General features: G+C 34.7%; 1 protein-coding gene across 1 annotated transcript in view; it reads left to right on the top strand.

Annotated features, from left to right (window-relative positions):
* The first annotated feature begins 3,144 nt into the window (after positions 1-3,144).
* DSG1 (desmoglein 1) overlaps positions 3,145-20,364 on the top strand; it is a 44,760-nt gene continuing 27,540 nt past the window's right edge. The window contains exons 1-5 of the mRNA XM_074208248.1: positions 3,145-3,370; positions 16,060-16,095; positions 16,361-16,492; positions 17,663-17,818; positions 18,484-18,628. Coding sequence (XP_074064349.1) covers positions 3,323-3,370; positions 16,060-16,095; positions 16,361-16,492; positions 17,663-17,818; positions 18,484-18,628 — 517 coding nt within the window. The 5' untranslated portion in view covers positions 3,145-3,322. The remainder of the gene's footprint in view (positions 3,371-16,059; positions 16,096-16,360; positions 16,493-17,662; positions 17,819-18,483; positions 18,629-20,364) is intronic.

Here is a 20,364-nt window from a genome sequence, read left to right as displayed (position 1 = left end):
TGACAATGAGCTTTGCCTATATGAGCTGGGTCCTGGACGCCCCTGGCTTAATGGTCTCCAAGTCCCACTAAATAATGGCCAAAATTTTGTTGAGATTCTTTGAAGCAAAGCAAAGGAAACAGCTTGGGCACAATATTGAAGGAATAATAGAAGATTGGCAGGATCTATGCACTGAGATTATTAAAGGCCTACTAATGTTTTGGTTTTTTGGGGGGGGTTGTCCATTTTCAAAGAAGATCATGACATCAATGAAATGATGTCATGACAAGCACATGAATGGACTGAGTGAGAGGGGCTGTGCTAGCTCACCAGCCTCACTTTCTCATCTAGAGCCATCTGGTCCAGTAATCAGATATGAATCAGGATAACTGGAGATGGACCTGGATATGAAGCAATTACTAGTTATCCAAAGTCACACAGCTAGTAAGTATCTGAGGTCAAACTTGAACTCAGGTCCTCCTGACTTCAGTACCAGCACTCTACCCACTGTGCCATCTAACTGCCCTAAAAGCCTACTATGTGCCAGATTTATATGGTACAAAAAATGCCAGAAAAAGAATGCCAGAAAAGTAGGGAAAGAATTCACATTCAGAGTATTAGCTAGGGTCAGTGAATAAATAGATACCCATATAAGGGATTTACTTTTCATAAAGCACTGTACTAAGAGCTGAAGATAGAAAAAGAAAGACAGTCTCTGTTCCCACTCTCTTATTGGAGGATAAAGTATATATATATATATATATATATATATATATATATATATATATATATATATATATAAAGTTCAGCTAGATCAATGGAAAGATCAAGAAATCCTAAGTATGCAGTATGCTGCAATGGAAAAGATGACAAGTCACAAGGATTCATTGGATATATAAGTAGGTCAAATGATAGGGTCAAAGGTCTGGAGGACATAGAGGCAGGATAGATAGATGATAAGGCCTATTGGTCCTCCATCTCACTAGAATTAATAGAGATGGTGATTCTCATCTCTTCTAGCAGTGTGAGCAGTCAAGCAGATCAGATTAGTTGTGGGAGTCTTGGGACTGGGGAGGAGGAATGGGAGAAAGGAGAGAGGCAGTACAGGTATGGAAGGGAGTGAAAGGGTTGGTTTATTGATAAGGGATATATTAGAGGAAGGAACTTTAAAGGAAAGGAAAATGTATACATCAGCCATGAAAGACAAATTTTTAAGAAATGGGGACAATAGAAGCCTAAAGCAGATGCTGACTTGTGTAGGTCATATCATAGTGCTACTGGTGAGAGATAATCCCCAATCCCTTCTCTTCTCCATTATCACTGACTCCCAGGTGACTTGTCAATGGAGGTGTTACTGCTGCTCTAGAACCAAGAAGTTCTCCCATACTCCCTCTTCTTAGGAGTGTCTGAGTGGTTGCCATTTGGAGGATGAGTTGAGAGTCCGTAGTTGGGGCAAGGTCCTTGGCTAGGATGAAATCAAAGCTATGTTTGGGGCAATACCAGGGGAAAAAAACCACTACGATACTATAAGGGGAAAGATGGGCGAGATTCTATGATTCTATGAAGGTCCAGTGGTATAAATCATTCACACTCTGCCAATAAGACAAATAGGACATTTTCTCTTGAATCCTTCAGGAAATTTTTAGCTCATCTAGTTCTATTACTAGCTATTCTTGTGAATGTCATTATCTATATTCTCTCTCTCTTTAAATATATATATATATATATATATATATATATACATTATATATACATACATATATGTGTATAATATATATTTGTAAATATAAAATTCACTACTTATAAATCTAGCCTGAACACTACAATTCATTATTTTTATTTATATAAGCAAAAACTTGGCAGGGCAAACAATTGCTTGTTCCCTAAGACCTATCAAAGCAGTCTCCTCCTTCCCAGTTTGCAAAGATCCACACTAAGTTAACTAAATCTCCATTTGTGTTCCTGTAAAGTTGAATGGCTATTTTTTTCTCATGCACATATGAAAGAAAAACATTTTCCATAAATCAGAGACCCAACACACCATTTTGGACCATCCCTTGTTCTCTTCCTAATTGTAGCCAATTAACATAGTTCTGCCCAGCCCCTTTCTGTTTGCCTGCCTCAAACCATTTCTAAGGGGAAGAAAAATACTTTCCAAGAATGATTTTAAACTTGCAATCAAATACTGCCCCACAAAAGCTACTTCTTCTTTAACAAACTCAGGACCTTCTTCTTCCTGTCTTCACATGTGGGTGGTCAGGTCTTCAGCATATTTCCTTTGTTCTAATTGGCTGACTCCATACAATCCTGGCTCAGGTTGTGCTGTGAGTTTGTCATCTATTTTTAACCTAGCTGGTCTGAACCACAGTTTCTCTGCTATTGTCATTGCATTTATCTGGCTCTGGTCAATATTTACTGAATATATCATCAAACTTTTCCTTCTTATCTATTTAAAAAAAAACAACAACAATCTTGGAAAGTCAAGTTCTCATTCGACTTTTCTATACAAGTGTGTGGAACAAGTACAGAAAAAAAGGGAAGGAGGAATTGGTTTGGAGGAGAGGAAGAAGAGTTGTCTGCACAGAATTGGACTTTAGGGACACACATTGCTACCAAGAAACGTCATCACAGAAACCAGAGAAAACTTTATAAGTCAAATCATCACAAATAATTTTCTTTCAACAAATAAATGATATATTATCTCTTGACTTTAATAAGATATTCAAGTCACTTAACCATCAGTTTAGTAAATACATGACTCCTCCAGCTTGTACTTTCTCCAAGTTTGCTTGAGTCAAATTTGATAATTTCTCCCTGTGATCTGAGGTTTTGATTATGCACAGTTGTCAGAATACTCACCTTGCCCATAACTTACATATAGATTAAATATTCTTTTTCATGGGATAAGGAGATAAAGTCCCTCTTATTACCCATAACAATAGAAAGGAACTTGTCCATTTTTATCCTTTTCAAGGTTTCAGAAAATTTTAATTGATTTCATTTGAGAACCTCCAGAGGAGAGAAACTTCTATGCTCCACAGAGAACTGCTTCTAAACTAGAAGGGTGTGTCCCATAGCTTTTACCTGGGAGCAATAATGATCTTGTCAGACATTTCGGTGAGACCAGCCCAGGATTTTGGGGTGGGGATACTGACTGGTTATACGTACCTTCAGTCCTTCCTTCACAGGAAGGCAGAAACATCTCAAAGCCTGCATGTAAGAACATCTACTAAGTCCTATTTTTTTTTAATTAGGCACCAGAAGAAGGGGGGGTGGGAAGGAAAAGAAGCAGAAGTCAAAAACATAACTCTCTGAGACTTGGATGTAAGAGCTATAAGAAGCGATGGACTGGTTTCTGTTCAGAACCGCAACTATTCTGTTCACTTTAGGGGTAAGTAGATCCAATTTTTAAATCAATAAAACTTATCTGTTTAGCAAATGAAACTACTTTTGGAAGAGGTGACTTAATTTTGTAGCCTGAACTAACAGTTCATATTAATGACTGGAATGATTTTTATAAGCCACATTTGCATTGCTTTTCTTTAAGATTGTACCTGTGTCTTATCAGGAGCTAGTGTTTCAGTTTACACCTCAAGATGATAGCATACCCAAGACATGTTGAATTTTTAAAATTCTTAGCACCATCTGACTTGTTGAATGGCTGAAATTTTGAATACTGGTTGAGATGAACCTTGTCAATTATCAAAGCTCGCTCTCTCTCTCTCTCTCTCTCTCTCTAGCTCTCTTGCTCTCTCATACTCGCTCTCTCTCTCTCTCTCTCTCTCTCTCTCTGTCCTCACATATCAAAACAAATACCACAAATTTTAATTAAGGAAATAAAATGCAATTAATTCATCTGGTAGATGTATGTAACTACTTACAGTTGTAAAATGAAGAGACTGAAAAACATAAACTCCAAGACCCCTTCCATTTGTAAATCCTATGATTCGAATTAACTTCCTGGAACTACAATATGGTCTGAGCATAGTCATGATGCTTGCATAGATTTTTATGAAGGCCCAAGTGTCTCTAAGAAAAAAAAAAGTGATTTTGGTCTATTTAATAGTTTCAATAAAAATGACAGTACAGAAGATTTATAAGTAATGAGGCATTTGAAGGAACTGTTATAATTAAAGGGTTATCATATAATTATTACTATGGCTTTTCTCACCAGTGGAAGGTCAGTTTGGCATAGTGGAAATGCACTGGACTTGAGATCAGTGCAAAATCTTGCTCTGTCTATACGCCTTTGTCTCTGTGACTTTGGGTTTACTCATCTGCAAAACAGAAATCTAGTAACAGTAATGAGAATAATACTACCAGCTTTATTTACCTCACAGAGTTTTGGGGAAAACACTTGGAAACTTTAAAACTCTCTATAAATGTGACCTACTGTTATTATATTCCGCTTCCAGCACCTACGAACCCTGGCCCAAGTTTACACTTTACTGGCCTCAGCCCCCCCTTCATAAAATGAAGAGGTTGAATTGGAACATCTGAGGTCTCTTCCAGTTATAGATTTCTGTTCCTGAATAGTAATATTCAATGGTCAGAATATTATTCATGGACCTCAGCAAAAATGTATTCCAAACATTTCAATGGATTCAAAATTAGTTTTTCTCTTATTAAAAAACTTAGGAAAACTGGAAAATCTTCAAAGTTACAAGAGAACAATGATTTTCATGGGAAGTTTTGTTTTTTATTGTATATCAACACCATGTAAACTCCACACTAAAAAATAAAACAAAACATGGTTCATCCTTCATAGAGAGTATTAATAGTAACTTCTTGGGATTTTGTTTATATCATAATGCACATAGTATCTATACATATATATGTATAGATACTATGTGCATTTATATATATATATATATATATATATATATATATATGTATGTATTTCACATTTTGAAAAAATGCAGCAAAAACACTAATGTCTTTCACAAATAGGCTAATCCCAAAAAAGCAGGTGCCAGCTAAATTATCCTTGAACTTGGCAGCAGACGGTGTTTTTGGTTCATATTTGTTTCTACTTGTTTGACTTAGGTCTGGAATGTTGATTCTGTTTAATAACAAGTTAAGTCTTTGATTCAATGAATGGTGGTTAGCTAAAATGGAGCCATTGCATTAAACTGGTCTGCAACTCGCACAAATTTAACTACAATGAACTGGTAGTATGACTACTTTAAATGGGTGTTATGCTAAGACAGTACCACTTCATTACTTTTTCATGGAACTTTTAGATTTGTTAATGGAGGAAAGATAAGAGGAAATCCCTAAATCCCTCAACATCCGTCAAATTATGATGGCAATGGAGGCAACTGGTGTTGCAATGGATAGAGTTCTGGACCTGTAGCCTGGAAGAATTCAAATCTGGCCTCAGATGGCTTAATAACTGTGTGACCCTAGTCAGCCTTTGTTTGCCTTAGTTTCCTCAAAGGTAAAATGGGGGCGATAATAGCACCTATCTTCAGGTTGCTGTGAGGATCAAATGAGAGGATGACATTTGTAGAGTTCAGCACAATACTTCGCATAAAGGAGGCACTATATAAATGCTTATTCTTTTCCATTTAAAGTATGTCATTTTAATGGGAATAATACAGGTATCAAGAATTAGCATAAAATTGTTTCTTTTCAAATGGCTAAATACACCCCCCTCCAGTTCCACATAAATTCAGTTCAATCAGTTATTCCTCATCATGGATATAGTAAATTAAAATTTATTTTCAATCCTTTCTATAAAGAATTTCGTAACTCCATTGTTGTTTATTTTTATTTATATGATTTTTCTAATTGATTACATATTTCCACTCCATATAATAATAATAATAATAATACAATTTCCTCTCTATAACATAAAGTCTCCCTACTAATCTAGTAATTCTTCAATTCCTCCCAACCCAAAAAATCATCATTCTCCAAGAATCACATGCTTTCTACATTGTTCTTCTTTGGACAGAGGCTTTCAGAGTCTTTGGTATGTCTCAATGAACTACCAGTTTTTATTTTTCATTTATATTCAACCCAAAAAACATCAATTAAGCAGGTTGTGTCTAGAAAATGATGACAGAGATATGCATTGCTTAGATAAGGCTTTGTCCTTATCCTCACAGAGTTTATAGCCATGTTCTACTTGGCAATAATTACATAAAAAACATTTCTCATGCTTAGCAGTTGATCTGTGATGATTCCTTTTGTGAGACATGGATTGTTAAAAGGTATATCTTGTTGTTGGTTCAGTTGATTTATAGAACTTGAAGTAAAAAATTCTTTTTCCATTTCTTGAGGGAAAAAATGAAAACTGTTATAGAATGAGCCTAAAGCAGCCGTTTTTAGAGGCAGAGAAAAATTAACAAGCAGCAACAAAAGCTTATCAGAGAAATTCTAGCCAACAAACAATTATTAAGTGCATACTCAGGGCAGGGTATAAAGCTGATTATGACAATAGTCTACAATCACATTACCAAGAACTAGAGAAATGGAAGCAAACCCAAATGAAATAATCAATAGTAGTCTAAGAAACCTAATCTACCTAGTTTTATTTGGATTTTTTTTTGTTTCTGTGAGAATTTTTGTTTGTTGGTGATATGGAGTTCATCGCCTGTTGACTGAGAAGTTTATGTTCTTAGATGGGAAGTACTGAAATTTTCTGTGTTTGGATGTGAAGGTGGAAAAGGGTGTGGTATGATTAATGTGGGAGGAACCCGAAAGAGCCTGTTGAATTTCTGCAGACCTAATGATTTTTAAAAATTACTTGTAAATTTCCATCTACAGTAAATCTAAATCAGAGCAGAACCCAGATTCTGCACAAAAGCAAACTTTTTCAACTTAAAAAAATTTTTTTTTGTTACTCTGGGGGAGCAGGGGAAGCTTTATTTCCTGGATGTCAAGCATGCTAACCGGTTAAAAAAAAAAGTAATGGTTTGCCACTTTATTTCCAGTTCAAATTTTAGATGACATCTGACCACCTGGAAACTTGTGCTCTTGTCTAGTTCTCTCTCTCTCTCTCTCTCTCTCTCTCTCTTTAAAACCTTTTTTTAAAAAATTGCAGATTCAGGCACAGTGAATAGAACCTGGAGTCAGGAGGACCTGGGTTCAAATATGATCTCAGACACAATAATTATCTAGCTGTGTGGCCTTGGGCAAGTCACTTAAACACCATTGCCTTGCAAAAAAAATCCAGATTCAAATTATAAAAAGGACCTAAGTTTTCAAACAACCTAGGCTGAAATATTTATTGAATTAATATTAGAACAATCATGGATTAACATCCCCACTTCCTATAACCTTGTCCTAATTGATGCCTAAAACAAGGAAAATGAGAAATGGCGTCAATAGACCAAGCTGGCAGAGAAGCAAGAGGATCACAGTGTCATATATGGACTTAAAGATGGGAGGAAATTTGGAAGTAATCTTATTCTATGCTCAGGGCTCCATTTTAAATTTAATTGTTCATTCAGCAAGCATTCACTAAGTATTTCCTACTCTATGTTAAGCTCTATGCAAAAGAATAAAGCATAAAACAATAAAAATTAAATAATATCTGCTTTCAAAAGGTTTATAGACTTCTGTACACATACAGATATAGGGGAAAAGAAATACATGGTAATTTCAGGAGTCAAGTGCTAGCAGCTGGGGGTAAGATTTGGGGGAAGGAGAAAATGGAATAAAGAAAAGTTTTTTGCAGAAAATGAACTGAGTTCTGAAAATTTCTAAGAGGCAGAAGTAAAAATGGATCTTCCAAGAATGAAAGATAATCTATGTAATAGGTTAAAGGTATGGAGAAGGGGGAAAATGCCATGTATGAGAAATAATATGTTAATAGAAGGCCAATTTATCTGCTACATGAAGGGTGTGAATGAAAATAATCTATAATAAGCCTAGAATGGGTCTACATTATGAAGGCCTTTAAAGGCCATGCCAAGTTTATATTTGATTCTAGAGATAGAGGGAGACATTGAAGTTCATGTAACTACAGAGTGAAAATTTTAAATATCTGCCCATCTACACATGCACAACAGTGATAGATATTATGAAAATTAGTACATATTCAACATAGTACATTAGTCCACATTCAGTGGACAAAGAGTGTTAATGGAAGAAACTATTAAAACTATATTTCAGGAGCAACTAGGTAGTGCACTGGATAGAGCACCAGCCCAGGAGTCAGGAGTACATTGGTTCAAATCCTGTCTCAGACACTTAATAACTACCTAGCTGTGTGGCCTTGGGCAAGCCACTTAACCCCATTGCCTTGCAAAAAAAAAACCTAAAAAACTAAATAAAAAATAAAAAACTATATTTCAGCACAGCAATTTCCTTTTCAGAGGATTTATGCAAACTCTTCTGCCTTTTTCTAAACTAAGGGTTAACATATCTTATTTTTTCTGTTAATTTTCTCTTCAAATGAGAGATGAGTTCAGGTTTTTCATCAATAATGTCATTCTGAAATCTTTCCAATTCAATTAAAAAATTTGTGAAATTCTTCTTTTATAAAATAAAAACCAAGGTGCTAAGTATTAGAGAGGATACATAGTTTACCTGAGATATAGCCCCTTCAATTTTAGAACTTTCAGATGAATAAAGAGGCATGACACATACACAAACTACTGCATTACAAATTGTCACTCATAAGGGAGGTCCTGAGAAAGTTCTGTATGAGATCCATGCATAATAATGATGTTAAAATTTGAAGGAGTGGGGAAGGCTTACCTGAAGAAGCATCATTTGAAGTGGACTTCAATAGATGATTAAGAACTCAGCAGATAGAGTAACTGGCAAGACTGGGGCAAAATGGTGGAGGGTGGTGATCCACAGGCATGAGACAAAGTATTATCAGAAGTCAGGAGGTGAGAAATTACAGGACAAATTCAGTGGATAACAAGTATTCCAGTTTGACTGTATAGAATAGATGGAAGGGAATAATGTACAATAGGACTGTAAAAATAGGGAGACACTAAATAGTGGATGGCCTTAATTGGAATAGTTTCAGAGCCTTCCATGTTGCCTTACATATCTTAAAAAATCTGTCATATAAATGAATGCAGTAGTTATAGTTCAGGAGCATTTTAAGTGCCAGCAGAACTGTAGGCTATAGGACAATCTAACAGTATGTCTGACTTTTATATTATCTGTTCCCCACGCCTAGAATAAAATCCCATCCTCCTTTTGCTCCTTAGAATTCTTTATTTCCTTTGGAATTCTGATCAAGTGGCACCATCTATATGATGCTTTTCATGATCCTTCTCCCACACTTCCTAGTGCCACTAATGCCCTTCTCTAAAAAATTCATCTTGTATGTTGTATATATATATGTGTGTATATATAATATATATTATGTGAGTGCTTATATGTATATATATATTCAGATATACATTTAAATATATATGTGCTTATCTATGTATTTATATATTTATGTTTATATGTATATATATATTCAGATATACATTTAAGTACATATATGGCTTCATACAGGAATGTGTGTGTATACACACACACACACACACACACACACATATTTATACATACCCACACATTGGAGAAGTGCCCAAAAAACCCAAAAGACAAACAGTTGATCACACTTATGTATATGTATTTACACAGGCACACCTTGACTCCCCTGATAGATAGTAAGCTCCTTGAGAGCAGAGATTATTTCATTTATGTTTTTGTAACAATAATAACAACAATAACTAACATTTACATAGTCCTTTAAGATTTGCAAAGTGTTTTACATGTGTTATCTCACTTTTTCCTTGTAAGGAAAGTACTGTAATTATCAAACCCATTTTACAGATGAGGAAGTTGAAGCTGAAGAAAGACTTGGCCAGCTAGTGTTTACAGTTGGATTTGAACTCAGGTCTTCCCAACTCCAAGTTCAACAATCTAACCACTGTACTACCTAGCAGCCTAATTGCCAGCTATATCCCCAGTATGCACCACAGTACATGATACATAGTAGATCAAAGATGGGGAATCTTTTTAATGCCAAGAGTCATTTTATATTTATATATGAATATATAAATTATATATATATATATGTAAACACCATTTATAACACCATTCATGGGTCATACAAAATCATAACTTATTTAATTAATATTTAATTATTTCACTAAATTTACTGAATTTTGAATGCGTTTTATCATTATACATTAGTTTTCATCTGGGACATCAATTTACAAACAGGAAATAAAACTGATTGAGTTAGCATTCTATTCTATGAATAAATTTTCCAGTCAAATTACTCCCAACACCACTGAAAGAATCCCTTTTCATGCAAATTTCGCTTCGGGGTTTAGTATATCAAATGAGAAATATGTTTTTGGATATTTTGTGACTCTCACAGGCTTAGTCAATGAGATAGTAGAAATTATATATTTTATTTTGCTAACTTGGAAACCATCTTTACAAAACTTAGGAATGTATGGAATCAAAAGGAAAAGAATTGAAAACTGTGACTTTTTAATTTGTTGTGGCAAATTATTTTGTAAGAGCTACCATGGGGTGGCTAGTTGGTACAGTGGATAGAGCACCAGCCCTGGAGTCAGGAGGACCTGAGTTCAGTTCCAGCCTCAGACACTTACTAATTCCCTAGCTGTGTGGCCTTGGGCAAGCCACTTAACCCCATTGCCTTGCAAAAACCTAAGAAAAAAAAAAAAAGCTACCACCACATCCAAAGCAACTACATATAAAAGACTTACATCATGCTCAGTAATTAAGAAACATTTTATGACAAAATTGCAGATCTTTAATTAGATTTTTTGTCAAAGAAAGTGGCCCATCTTTATTTAATAAACTAAAAATCACCCAAATAAGGAAGCAGTTTAAGGGATGAAAAAATGAAAGGAGCATTAAAGCAATATACATTTCCAGTGTACTTTCCTCACCAAAAAAATCTTCAAGGAAGATAGTGCAAATATTATCATCTCCTTTTGTTGTTGAGAGACACTGAGATGTACAGAAGTTAAGTGACTTGCTCAAGGTCAAACAGTTTCAGAGACAGGGCTTAACCATAAACCTGAACTCAGAGCAGAGTTTGCTGTCCTGCACCATGCTTTCCAAGTCCATAGATAAAAGAAAGCATCTATTGTCTGATGATATTCCCTCATCTAAATCACTTCTGGAAAATTTTCTTATGAATGTAATTGATCCCAGAAGGAATTTTGCTACTGAAGATAGAAAGGAAAAAGAATACTTTGGGCAGAGGACCTCTTCCACTCCCCTGCCTTGAGGAGTAAGGTAGAGGGGAATTCAGGACAACCACAATTGCATTAAATATAATATTAAGGCTATGCAAGGTATTCTTAGATATTATCTTCTCCAATTGCCTCATTATACACTTGAGGAAACTTGCAGAGAGAGAGACATTAAAAGAGCCATTTATTGACAGAGTCAGGACTGGAACTGATGGTTCCTTTGCCTACTGTTGTCCCAATTGCACTTTGCCTTCAAGTTCTAATAGTAGATTCACAAAAGGTCATTGATTTTTTTTAGTAGATATGACATGAAAGCAAAGGAATGTATAGATGAAAGAAAGGAAAGAAATAAGCATTTAATAACTCCTTACAATGTATCAGATTCTGTATCAAGTGCTTTGCAAATATCACAAGAGCCTCAAAACAACCCTGAAACAGATAAGAGCAAAGTGACTTGCCCAGAATCACACAGGTAGGAAGTATCTAAGGTCAGATTTCCACTCAGGTCTTCCTGGCATTGCCTAGAATGGAATAGAAATGTTAAAAGTTAAACCATATTCTTATGATTCAAATGCTAATTTTTGGCTGTAGTCTTGGCACTGTGAGAGTCTTATTTCTTTCAGGAAGGAAAGCATCACTTTCTTTGTTGTATTTTCATCATGCCAACCAAGCAATAATGAAAATGAATTAGAGAAACTGATTACCGATCCAAAAGATTTAGTAATATATTTAAAGATGCAAAGATACTTTGTCTTTTGTTGGAATTTGGGGCAGAGAGGTGGTACAGACCTGTAACTCCTTCAACGTGGGAATTTGCTAGTGTGAAAACTCTTTGTCACCAATGTATATAGGCAGCTTCTCTCTAATTTATAGTCTCAGATAGTTGCCTGGGGGCACCCAGGGCGCAAATCACTTGTCCATGATTACACAGGATATATCAGAAGCTGGACTCAATCACAGATATTTCTGACTGGAATGTCAGACCATTGTACTATACTGCCTCTTAGCTAGCTATTTAATTTTTGCTAAATTTTATTTTCTTATTTGTGATGTCAAAGTTTTTCTAGTCCACTCAGAATGTATACATATAAATGTATAATCTTTGAAATTCAAAATTCACATGCTGAGTTTCTTACTACTTTTTGTGTGGGAAAGACTTATGAATTCAATTTTGGGGATTTAAATAGGACTAATAACTTATATTGAATTTCTAGGGCACTATTGCAAATTATTATTGTGTATCTTTTACACAAAAAGCAAATTGGATACATCATAAATAAATAAATTCAGTCTTCTTTCCTCAAATTCTCTTGATTATATTCATTTAAGTAAAATTATACTAGATGCAGGCTAGGAAATTTTGTCAAATATTTAAAGGATGTGATTTTAATAATAGATGGTATAACACATTAAGACTTACAAAATTTTCCTACATTATTTAATTTTGTTCTCAGAATAATCCTGTGGCAAAAGTACTATAGGTGTTATATTCCCATTTTACAGAGGAAAAATTGAGACTCAAAGAGTAAGTGATTTGCCCAAGGTTATAAGTTCTGTAAATATTGTAAATGGAATTCAATTCCAGATGTCTCTTGATTCCAAGTTGTGCCCTTTCCCCTACCTCCACACAATTTATAAAATGAATGCATCTATGGTCTCAGAATGCATAAAATTGTAGAAAAACCCATGTGACCAAAAATTAATTGTATATTATCAACACATACATCATACAAATGAAAGACGACAGTAACACTTTATATTATATCTTTGAGCACCTTACTATGAGCCTATGTCTACACAGAACAGATAGAAGTGCGGATAGTAATTATTCAGTTGTTAATCAATACTAACACCCTAACATGAGGGTGTAGATACTGAACTCTATACCTAATCCCATGACCCTTTCATGGGAAAAATATGACACAGATTCAAAGACTTGAGATGGTTAATGAGTCATCCAGCATAGTCATCCAAAAGAAACATCTTCCCACTAGCCACTTCACTGTAGAAAGAAAGGTGTACTGTAGATTAAAGGTGGGTATACGATTCTATTATTATGAAAAAATGTCTCTCAGACAACTGAAGTACTGTTCCACCTCCATCTCACCCCCACAAGTGAGGTAAAGGAAAGGCTGAACCAAGGCAATAGAGGACACAAGAGGCAATGCTTCTTAAGGAGGAACATGAGAGATTCTTTCCAATACCTGGAATGATCAGGCATTAGGAAATCCAGGAGCTAGTTCCATATCCACCATTCTGAGCCACTTTGGGCATCTCTTATATATGTTTCACATCTCTTTTCCTTGCCTATGAAAGGACACTAAGACTTAAACCCTCCCTAATTAAGAGAATATTGGGAAGTTAGAGTCTATCTTTTCTATTTGAACACTGAAATAAAAAAGCTGCCCTTTCTATTGCAATTGACCTTATTTTTCACCTTTTGATTTCATAATTTGAAAACAGAAAAGATGTCTATGTCTTTTTACTAAGGAAGAAATATAAATTTAAGGTGGAGGCTGCTAGATGCCAGCCCTGGAGTCAGGAGTACCTGAGTTCAAATCTGGCCTCAGATACTTAATAATTACCTAGCTGTGTGGTCTTGGGCAAGCCACTTAACCCCATTTGCCTTGCAAATAACTAAAAAACATACTTTATGGTGTACCTGACTAAAGTAGACTCTGTCCTCCTGTCCTTCATGTGCTAATGGTATCCTTGTGACCATAAGGATTCTGTAAGTCTTCAAGAAACAGTTTGCTCCTGTCAAGATCTGATCAAGAGTATAAAGAATCTTCTAGGAGATGATGCTACTCTGTTTCTCTTAGAAACAGGAAGTGAGCTAACTGACTTGAACAACATATCAATCATTTGTACCATAGGTCAAAGAATTTATCATGGAAGCATATGTCATCTCTTAAACTAAAGTGCTCATTTTATTACCTATGAAAACATACATTTCTATTTTAAAGTGGTTTTGAATTATGGATTATTTTTAATATTTTAAAATTTTGTTAGTTAATATGGAAATTTGTTTTCATGACAAATAGACTATGTCCCCTCTTGATGAGTAGGGGAAAGGTAAAAAAAGAGAGAATGAAAATAAATACACGTTCTAGTCTTTGAAATTTGCTAAATATTATATAAAATGCTAAAATTGAAGGCAATTACATAGAGTCATTTGGAATACTTACATTTTTTTAAATCCCACACTAATTTTCGCATTGCATCAGTCAACATTAAATCCAGGCTAATACATGTGATAGAAGTTTTCATTACTTATTATCATGATAATCTCCCTATTAAAAATACTGACAAACTACAGAAAATGATTTGGGAAGATGATTTAGAAACTAAATTCTTAACCTATTTAAATTTCTTTAAATTGCCATATTTATGTTCATTATATCCCACCTGGATTTCAAAGCCAAATTCAGCACTTCATCTGGGTTCTTGATGAAAAGAACATTTGCCATTAGAGAAGTTAATTATGTTGATGCTTCCTGATGCAATACTTAGCTGGTTCCAGACTTTGAACCTTGAGATCTCGAAGAAAGCTGATACTTGTAGAGAAGGCATGGCTAAGACTTGGTCTTATTTTTCTTCTATGCATTGCATAAGTTCAGTGTTTAAATGAAATGAAATTGAAAATAAGACCTAGGAGTACAATTAGCTGGACTAGAATAATTGCCTTATGTAAGGGAAAGGACAAGAAGAACTTGCCCAACCAGGGCAACAGCTTCCTGTATTCCTTTAATTATCTTTCCTTTCTAGTTTTTAATGCAATCATAATATCTATTTTTCTCATTTCTCAGAATCTGTTTAATTAGTAAAGATTACTATATGTAATGAAAAGAGCAAATATCAGAAATAGACTAAAGGAAGCTATTTTTTAAAAATGTTTAAACTCTGTTAAGAATTTATCTCTTCCAAATTTGAAATTTTCCTTATCAGCTAGAACTTATGGTCCCTCCTCAAATTTTATAGAACACTTCTTCTCTGGATCTTTCATTTGCCCTATCAGACTTTATCTTTTATTGTTCATATCCACCTTACCCCACAAATTCCTCACTGTCCCACACCAATAGAATATGAGTTCCTTGAAGGCATTGACTGCACTGTTATTCATTTTTTTATTCCCAACATATCTAATAATACCCAGAAATTCAGGTCAGCAACACAGACATTTATTAAGCATCTTCTGTCTGTAAAGGATACTGTGTAAGACAATAGGAAGTAGATCAAAGGCACTTAATAAATGTTAATTGAATTGAATTTCCTAAATGAATTTGTAATGTTATGTCTTTCTGATCATTATCCTTTTTTTTAGCTCTAGAATGTGATTGTTTTTACTATTCTTAAAATAGTTTTAAAAATCAATATTCTAGTTATAACTTAATTGTTGGCACCCAGATTCCTGAACATATCCAGGAAATATTTTATTCATTGTATAATATTTTTATTATATATTACTATGAGTTTTATACCTTATACAATATTTTATTATATATTACTACCACTTTTATATATAATAAGATGTTTATATTATTCATCACAACTAAATATAACTTAGCAACTTCAAAGGGAATCCGATTTCCCTAGTGACACAAGATTTAGCAAAGATAGACTCAATTCTTGAATTCAAAAAGGACATAATTAATATTGGCCAATATTCCTTTTTCCTTATAACATCACAACAACAAATAGCATCTACTCGTATATTAATAGGACAATGTGTGGCAAAAGGAATAGTAGAAAGGAGAACAGAAATAAAGAAATGAAAGAAGTAAAAAGCTAAATATAAAGAGAAATGAAGGTAGAGATATGTATCCTAAAATATGTTCATCAAAAATAATTCTTCAATTTATTTGTTTCATTTGGTTTCTAGGTGGTGGTGGAGATTAATGCTGAATTTCGAGTTCAGGTAAAACATAATTTTTTTTCCCAAAATTGAAACAAAATGGAAAAAAATTAAATTTTTAAATCCACACATATATGTTAATTAATATGAAAGTCAGATTTATTTAATCATTAGAAAAAGTGTAACAAAAGTACATCAAAGAATAATCAATTTGGCAATATCTTCTTGTATATTAAAGTTAATTCTCCAGTACCTAATGAATGTATATGGTGAATAAAAATGAGTGCTTGAAGACACGATAATAGAAACTATGACTTTTTTACCCAAGGTAAGAGACTATAACAGCAAAAATGGCACCATAAAATGGCATTCCATCAGAAGGCAAAAACGAGAATGGATCAAGTTTGCAGCAGCTTGTCGGGAAGGTGAAGATAACTCAAAGAGAAATCCAATTGCAAAAGTAAGTGACAGTTATGATAAGTGGATAAATACAGGAAAGTTGAGTTGATCGATCTCAAAATTAGTGAAGTGAGAACCCTTTAAAGATTTTATGAATCCTATTCACTTAAAGGTTATGAAGGCATAAGAGAAATAGACATGTGATATGTGATCATTCAGATTATCCACTGAAAGTTTTTGAAAGCTTTAAAAATTCAATTGTAGATTTGAAAAATTACTTCATATAGACAGAAGTGTGTTACTGTTGTTTTTATACAATAATTTTACTAGTTAAATTGCTAATGTTAATGTTCTATTTATTCGATAGACATTTTAAATTATGATTCTATCTTAAAATGTTTTAGAAGAGAAATAGGGACCTATTTTGGCTTTCTTGTAATTACAATACCATTCCCTTTATACCTTCTTTCCTGTCACTTCCTCCTATAAATAAGCACTCTTTTTCTCTAGTCTCAGTATATCTTGTCTTTTGCTCAAGCTGCTATTGTTCCCTAGGGGTAAAGGATGAGGAGAGGCTAAAATCTCAAGAACTAGGAGAATTTTCACAAGACCTTATCTCCTCCTGGTTCAAATTGACCATTTTAAAATCTAGATAATATCTTCTGTGAGTGTGAGTCAGGTCAGAATCCTAAGGAAGATGGCCCATACTTAATGATTGTAGAGTATATTTGTTATATTTGTTTGTGTAATGATTTGCCTCATCTTTTTATTACACTGTTGGCCATCATTGCAACATTTGCCATCATGATCAGTCTGGGAATCAATAGTTTTCATTTGTTGTTGTTCAGTCATTTCATTTCTTCATCACCCCGTGGAAAGAGTAGTTCTTTTGTCAAAGATACTGGAGTGATTTTCCTTTTACTTCTCCAGCTTAGTTTTACAGATAAGAAACTGAGGGCAACAGTTAAATGATTGGCTCAGGATTATAAAACTAGTAAATGCCTAAGGAAGGATTTGAACACGTGAAAAGGAATCTTTCTAATTCCAAATCCAGTGCTCTAACCCCTGCACCACTTAGTTGACACATAGTTCTGTTTACTTAAAAAATTTTTTGCTACTAGAAGGAAAACATATTCAATAATTCTCAAGAAAGACAGCATTGGGATATTAAAGGAAGAACCGTTAATTCTATTGGTTATCAAATATTTTCTATCTCTCTTACTTTATATAGATTCACTCAGACTGTGCCAAGGATCAACAAGTTACATATCGCATCTCTGGAGTGGGAATTGATCAGCCCCCTTATGGAGTCTTTATTGTTAATCCAAAAACGGGTGAAATTAATATAACAGCAATAGTTGATAGAGAGCTCACTCCATATTTCATTGTGAGTACTGTACCTGTTTATATGTGAAAACAACTCTTGTTCATTATTTATGAGACAAATTGAAACTCAGACTGAAGAATGTAGCAGTTTTAACCAATTAATGAGTATTTATTATCAACTTTCTCATACTTTTCTTAATACCCTAGATGATTTATTTGAGCAAGCATCCTATGCAAGGTCCATAGGGAACTAGAAGAAGAGTGTTTGAGAATAAGAAATGGTTTTCCCACTAATTAAAACAGCCACTAGAAAACAATTGCTCATGTTACATAATATAGGAATCATCTCCTCTGATCTTCACAATAACCCTGTGAAATACCATTATAATCATTTTATAGATGGAGAAACTGAGGCTCAAGAAGTTAATTAGATATAATCACATCATTAGCAAGTGAATATCTTATAAACAAACTGATTGATTTTCTTTACCCTAAACCCTAAAGAAAGCCTACAGGTTTAGTTAGGAACTTGAAGGGAAGGGCAAAGGGGGGGGGGGGAGAGAGAGAGAGAGAGAGAGAGAGGAAGAAGGAGGAGGAGAAGAAGAAGAAGCGGAAGGAGAAGGAGGAGGAGGAGGGGGAGGGGAGGGGGAGGGGAGGGGGAGGGAGAGAGAGAGGTCTTTTTCATGTGGTTTCTACAGTATGACATGTTTCTTCCTTTTCTCCTAGATCTATTGCCGTGCTCTGAATGCACAAGGTCAAGATCTGGAAAGGCCTCTAGAGCTCAGAGTCAGAGTTTTGGATATAAATGATAATCCACCAGTATTTTCAATGACTGAATTTGTGGGAAGTATAGAAGAAAATAGTTTTGCAAGTAAGTAACTTTTACTTTGAAATCTTCTACAAATATGTCTCTATTGTTCACGAAAATAACAGGTGCTATCACATTAAATAAAAATTTTCTTACATTGAACCTCAATTTTCCTCTGCAACTCTCAAACATTTTTCCCAATTTCGTACTCTGGGGCTAAGCTAGTCAAATTTAATCCCTCTTTCATGAAAAAATTCTTCAAGTAGCTTAACTATCTAGTGAAACCCCTTCATCCCTTGTCACTGCCATAGCCCTTGTCAACTTCCTTCCAAGACAATTGCAGTAGTACGCTGGTGGGCCTCCCTTCCTCAAGTCTCTCCTCACTTCAGTCCATCCTTCACTCAGTTGTCACACTGTTCTTCCTAAGGCATAGGTCTAACCATGTTAGCCCTCTATTCAATCATTTCTAATGGCTTCTTATTAACTCCAAGATAAAATATAAAAATCATTTATTTGACTTTTAAAGTCCTGCCTAACCTGATCCGTTCCTTCATTTTCAGTTTTCTTAAACCTTCCTTCCTTCCTTACATGCGTTCTTTAATCCAGTGACACTGGTCTCCTCTATTATCCCTCATTCACTACACTTAGTCTCTCAACTCTGGGCAGTTTTGCTGTCTGTCCACTTGCCAGAAATTCCTCTCCCTTCTCACTTCTACCTTCCTAGGCTTCCTTCAGTTCTCAGCTAAGATTTAACCTCATCCAGATCCACCTCAATCATAACGCCTTCTTCTGTTAATTATATCATTGGTTCTCTTCAAAGGCAAAGGATAGTTCACAACAAAAATCTCCCAATTTCTCCTATCTCTTTTTTTCCATAATTGTTTTCATGTTATCTCCTGAGCTTCTGGAGAGCAGCAGTCCTTTCTCTTTATTGGTTTTCATAACACTTAGTACAATAATATTTGTCAAATAAGTCATCTATAATAAATACTTTTTTACTTACTGGCCAGTAATTCAAAAAATCCAAGATTTCATACAAGTGCCTATACCTTCTACTGACCAAAACATAACTCAGTTCCACATTTAGAGACACCCTTCATGAATTCTTTTAGTTTAAAGCACCTTGTGGTCAGCCTTCTTCGAATTAACTACTCTGAACCTCACTAAGCTGACACTCAAACAATATAAACAGTCCACCTCTAGGTTCATACTAAAAGTCTTCCCAGCTCATTTATACTCTGCAAGCATAGCATGCAATGACCCAAGTTTACCTCCAAATTATTATATCACTGAGTTGGCAAGGTAGTACAATAAACAGAACACTGGGCCTGGAATCAGAAAGATTCATCTTCCTGTATTTGTGTTCAAATTCTACCTCAGATACTTGCTAGATGTTTGACCATAGACAAGCCAATTCTCCCTATTTGCCTCTGTTTCCTCTTCTGCAAAATGAACTAGAGAAGGAAATGCCAAGCCGCTCCAGTATCTTTGCCAAGGAAACCCCCAAATGGGGTCACAAGAGTTGCAAGCAACTGAGATAACTGAAAAACAAACATTGGTTTAGGATTGTAATGGACAGCGTAAATAACTGTGCTTTCCTTCTCCACCCCCAACACAATCCTTCTACTGCTAAATAAAGGCAAAAAGAACATGACAGATCAAAAGAAAAGTAGAGGACAGGTTTTTTTTATTTCAAAGTTATCAAAACTAAATATATCTGAGGTGTGATAAGTAAAGGAGTAAAGGGAAGAAGGGTAAGGGAAGGACTAAGAAAAGGTAGACAAATTTATTAGTTATTG

The sequence above is a fragment of the Macrotis lagotis genome, chromosome X, assembly GCF_037893015.1.
Source record: "Macrotis lagotis isolate mMagLag1 chromosome X, bilby.v1.9.chrom.fasta, whole genome shotgun sequence".
In the NCBI taxonomy this organism is placed as follows: Eukaryota; Metazoa; Chordata; class Mammalia; order Peramelemorphia; family Peramelidae; genus Macrotis; species Macrotis lagotis.
Note: the sequence above shows the minus strand (reverse complement) of the source record. Positions and strands in the feature narration are given on the sequence as shown.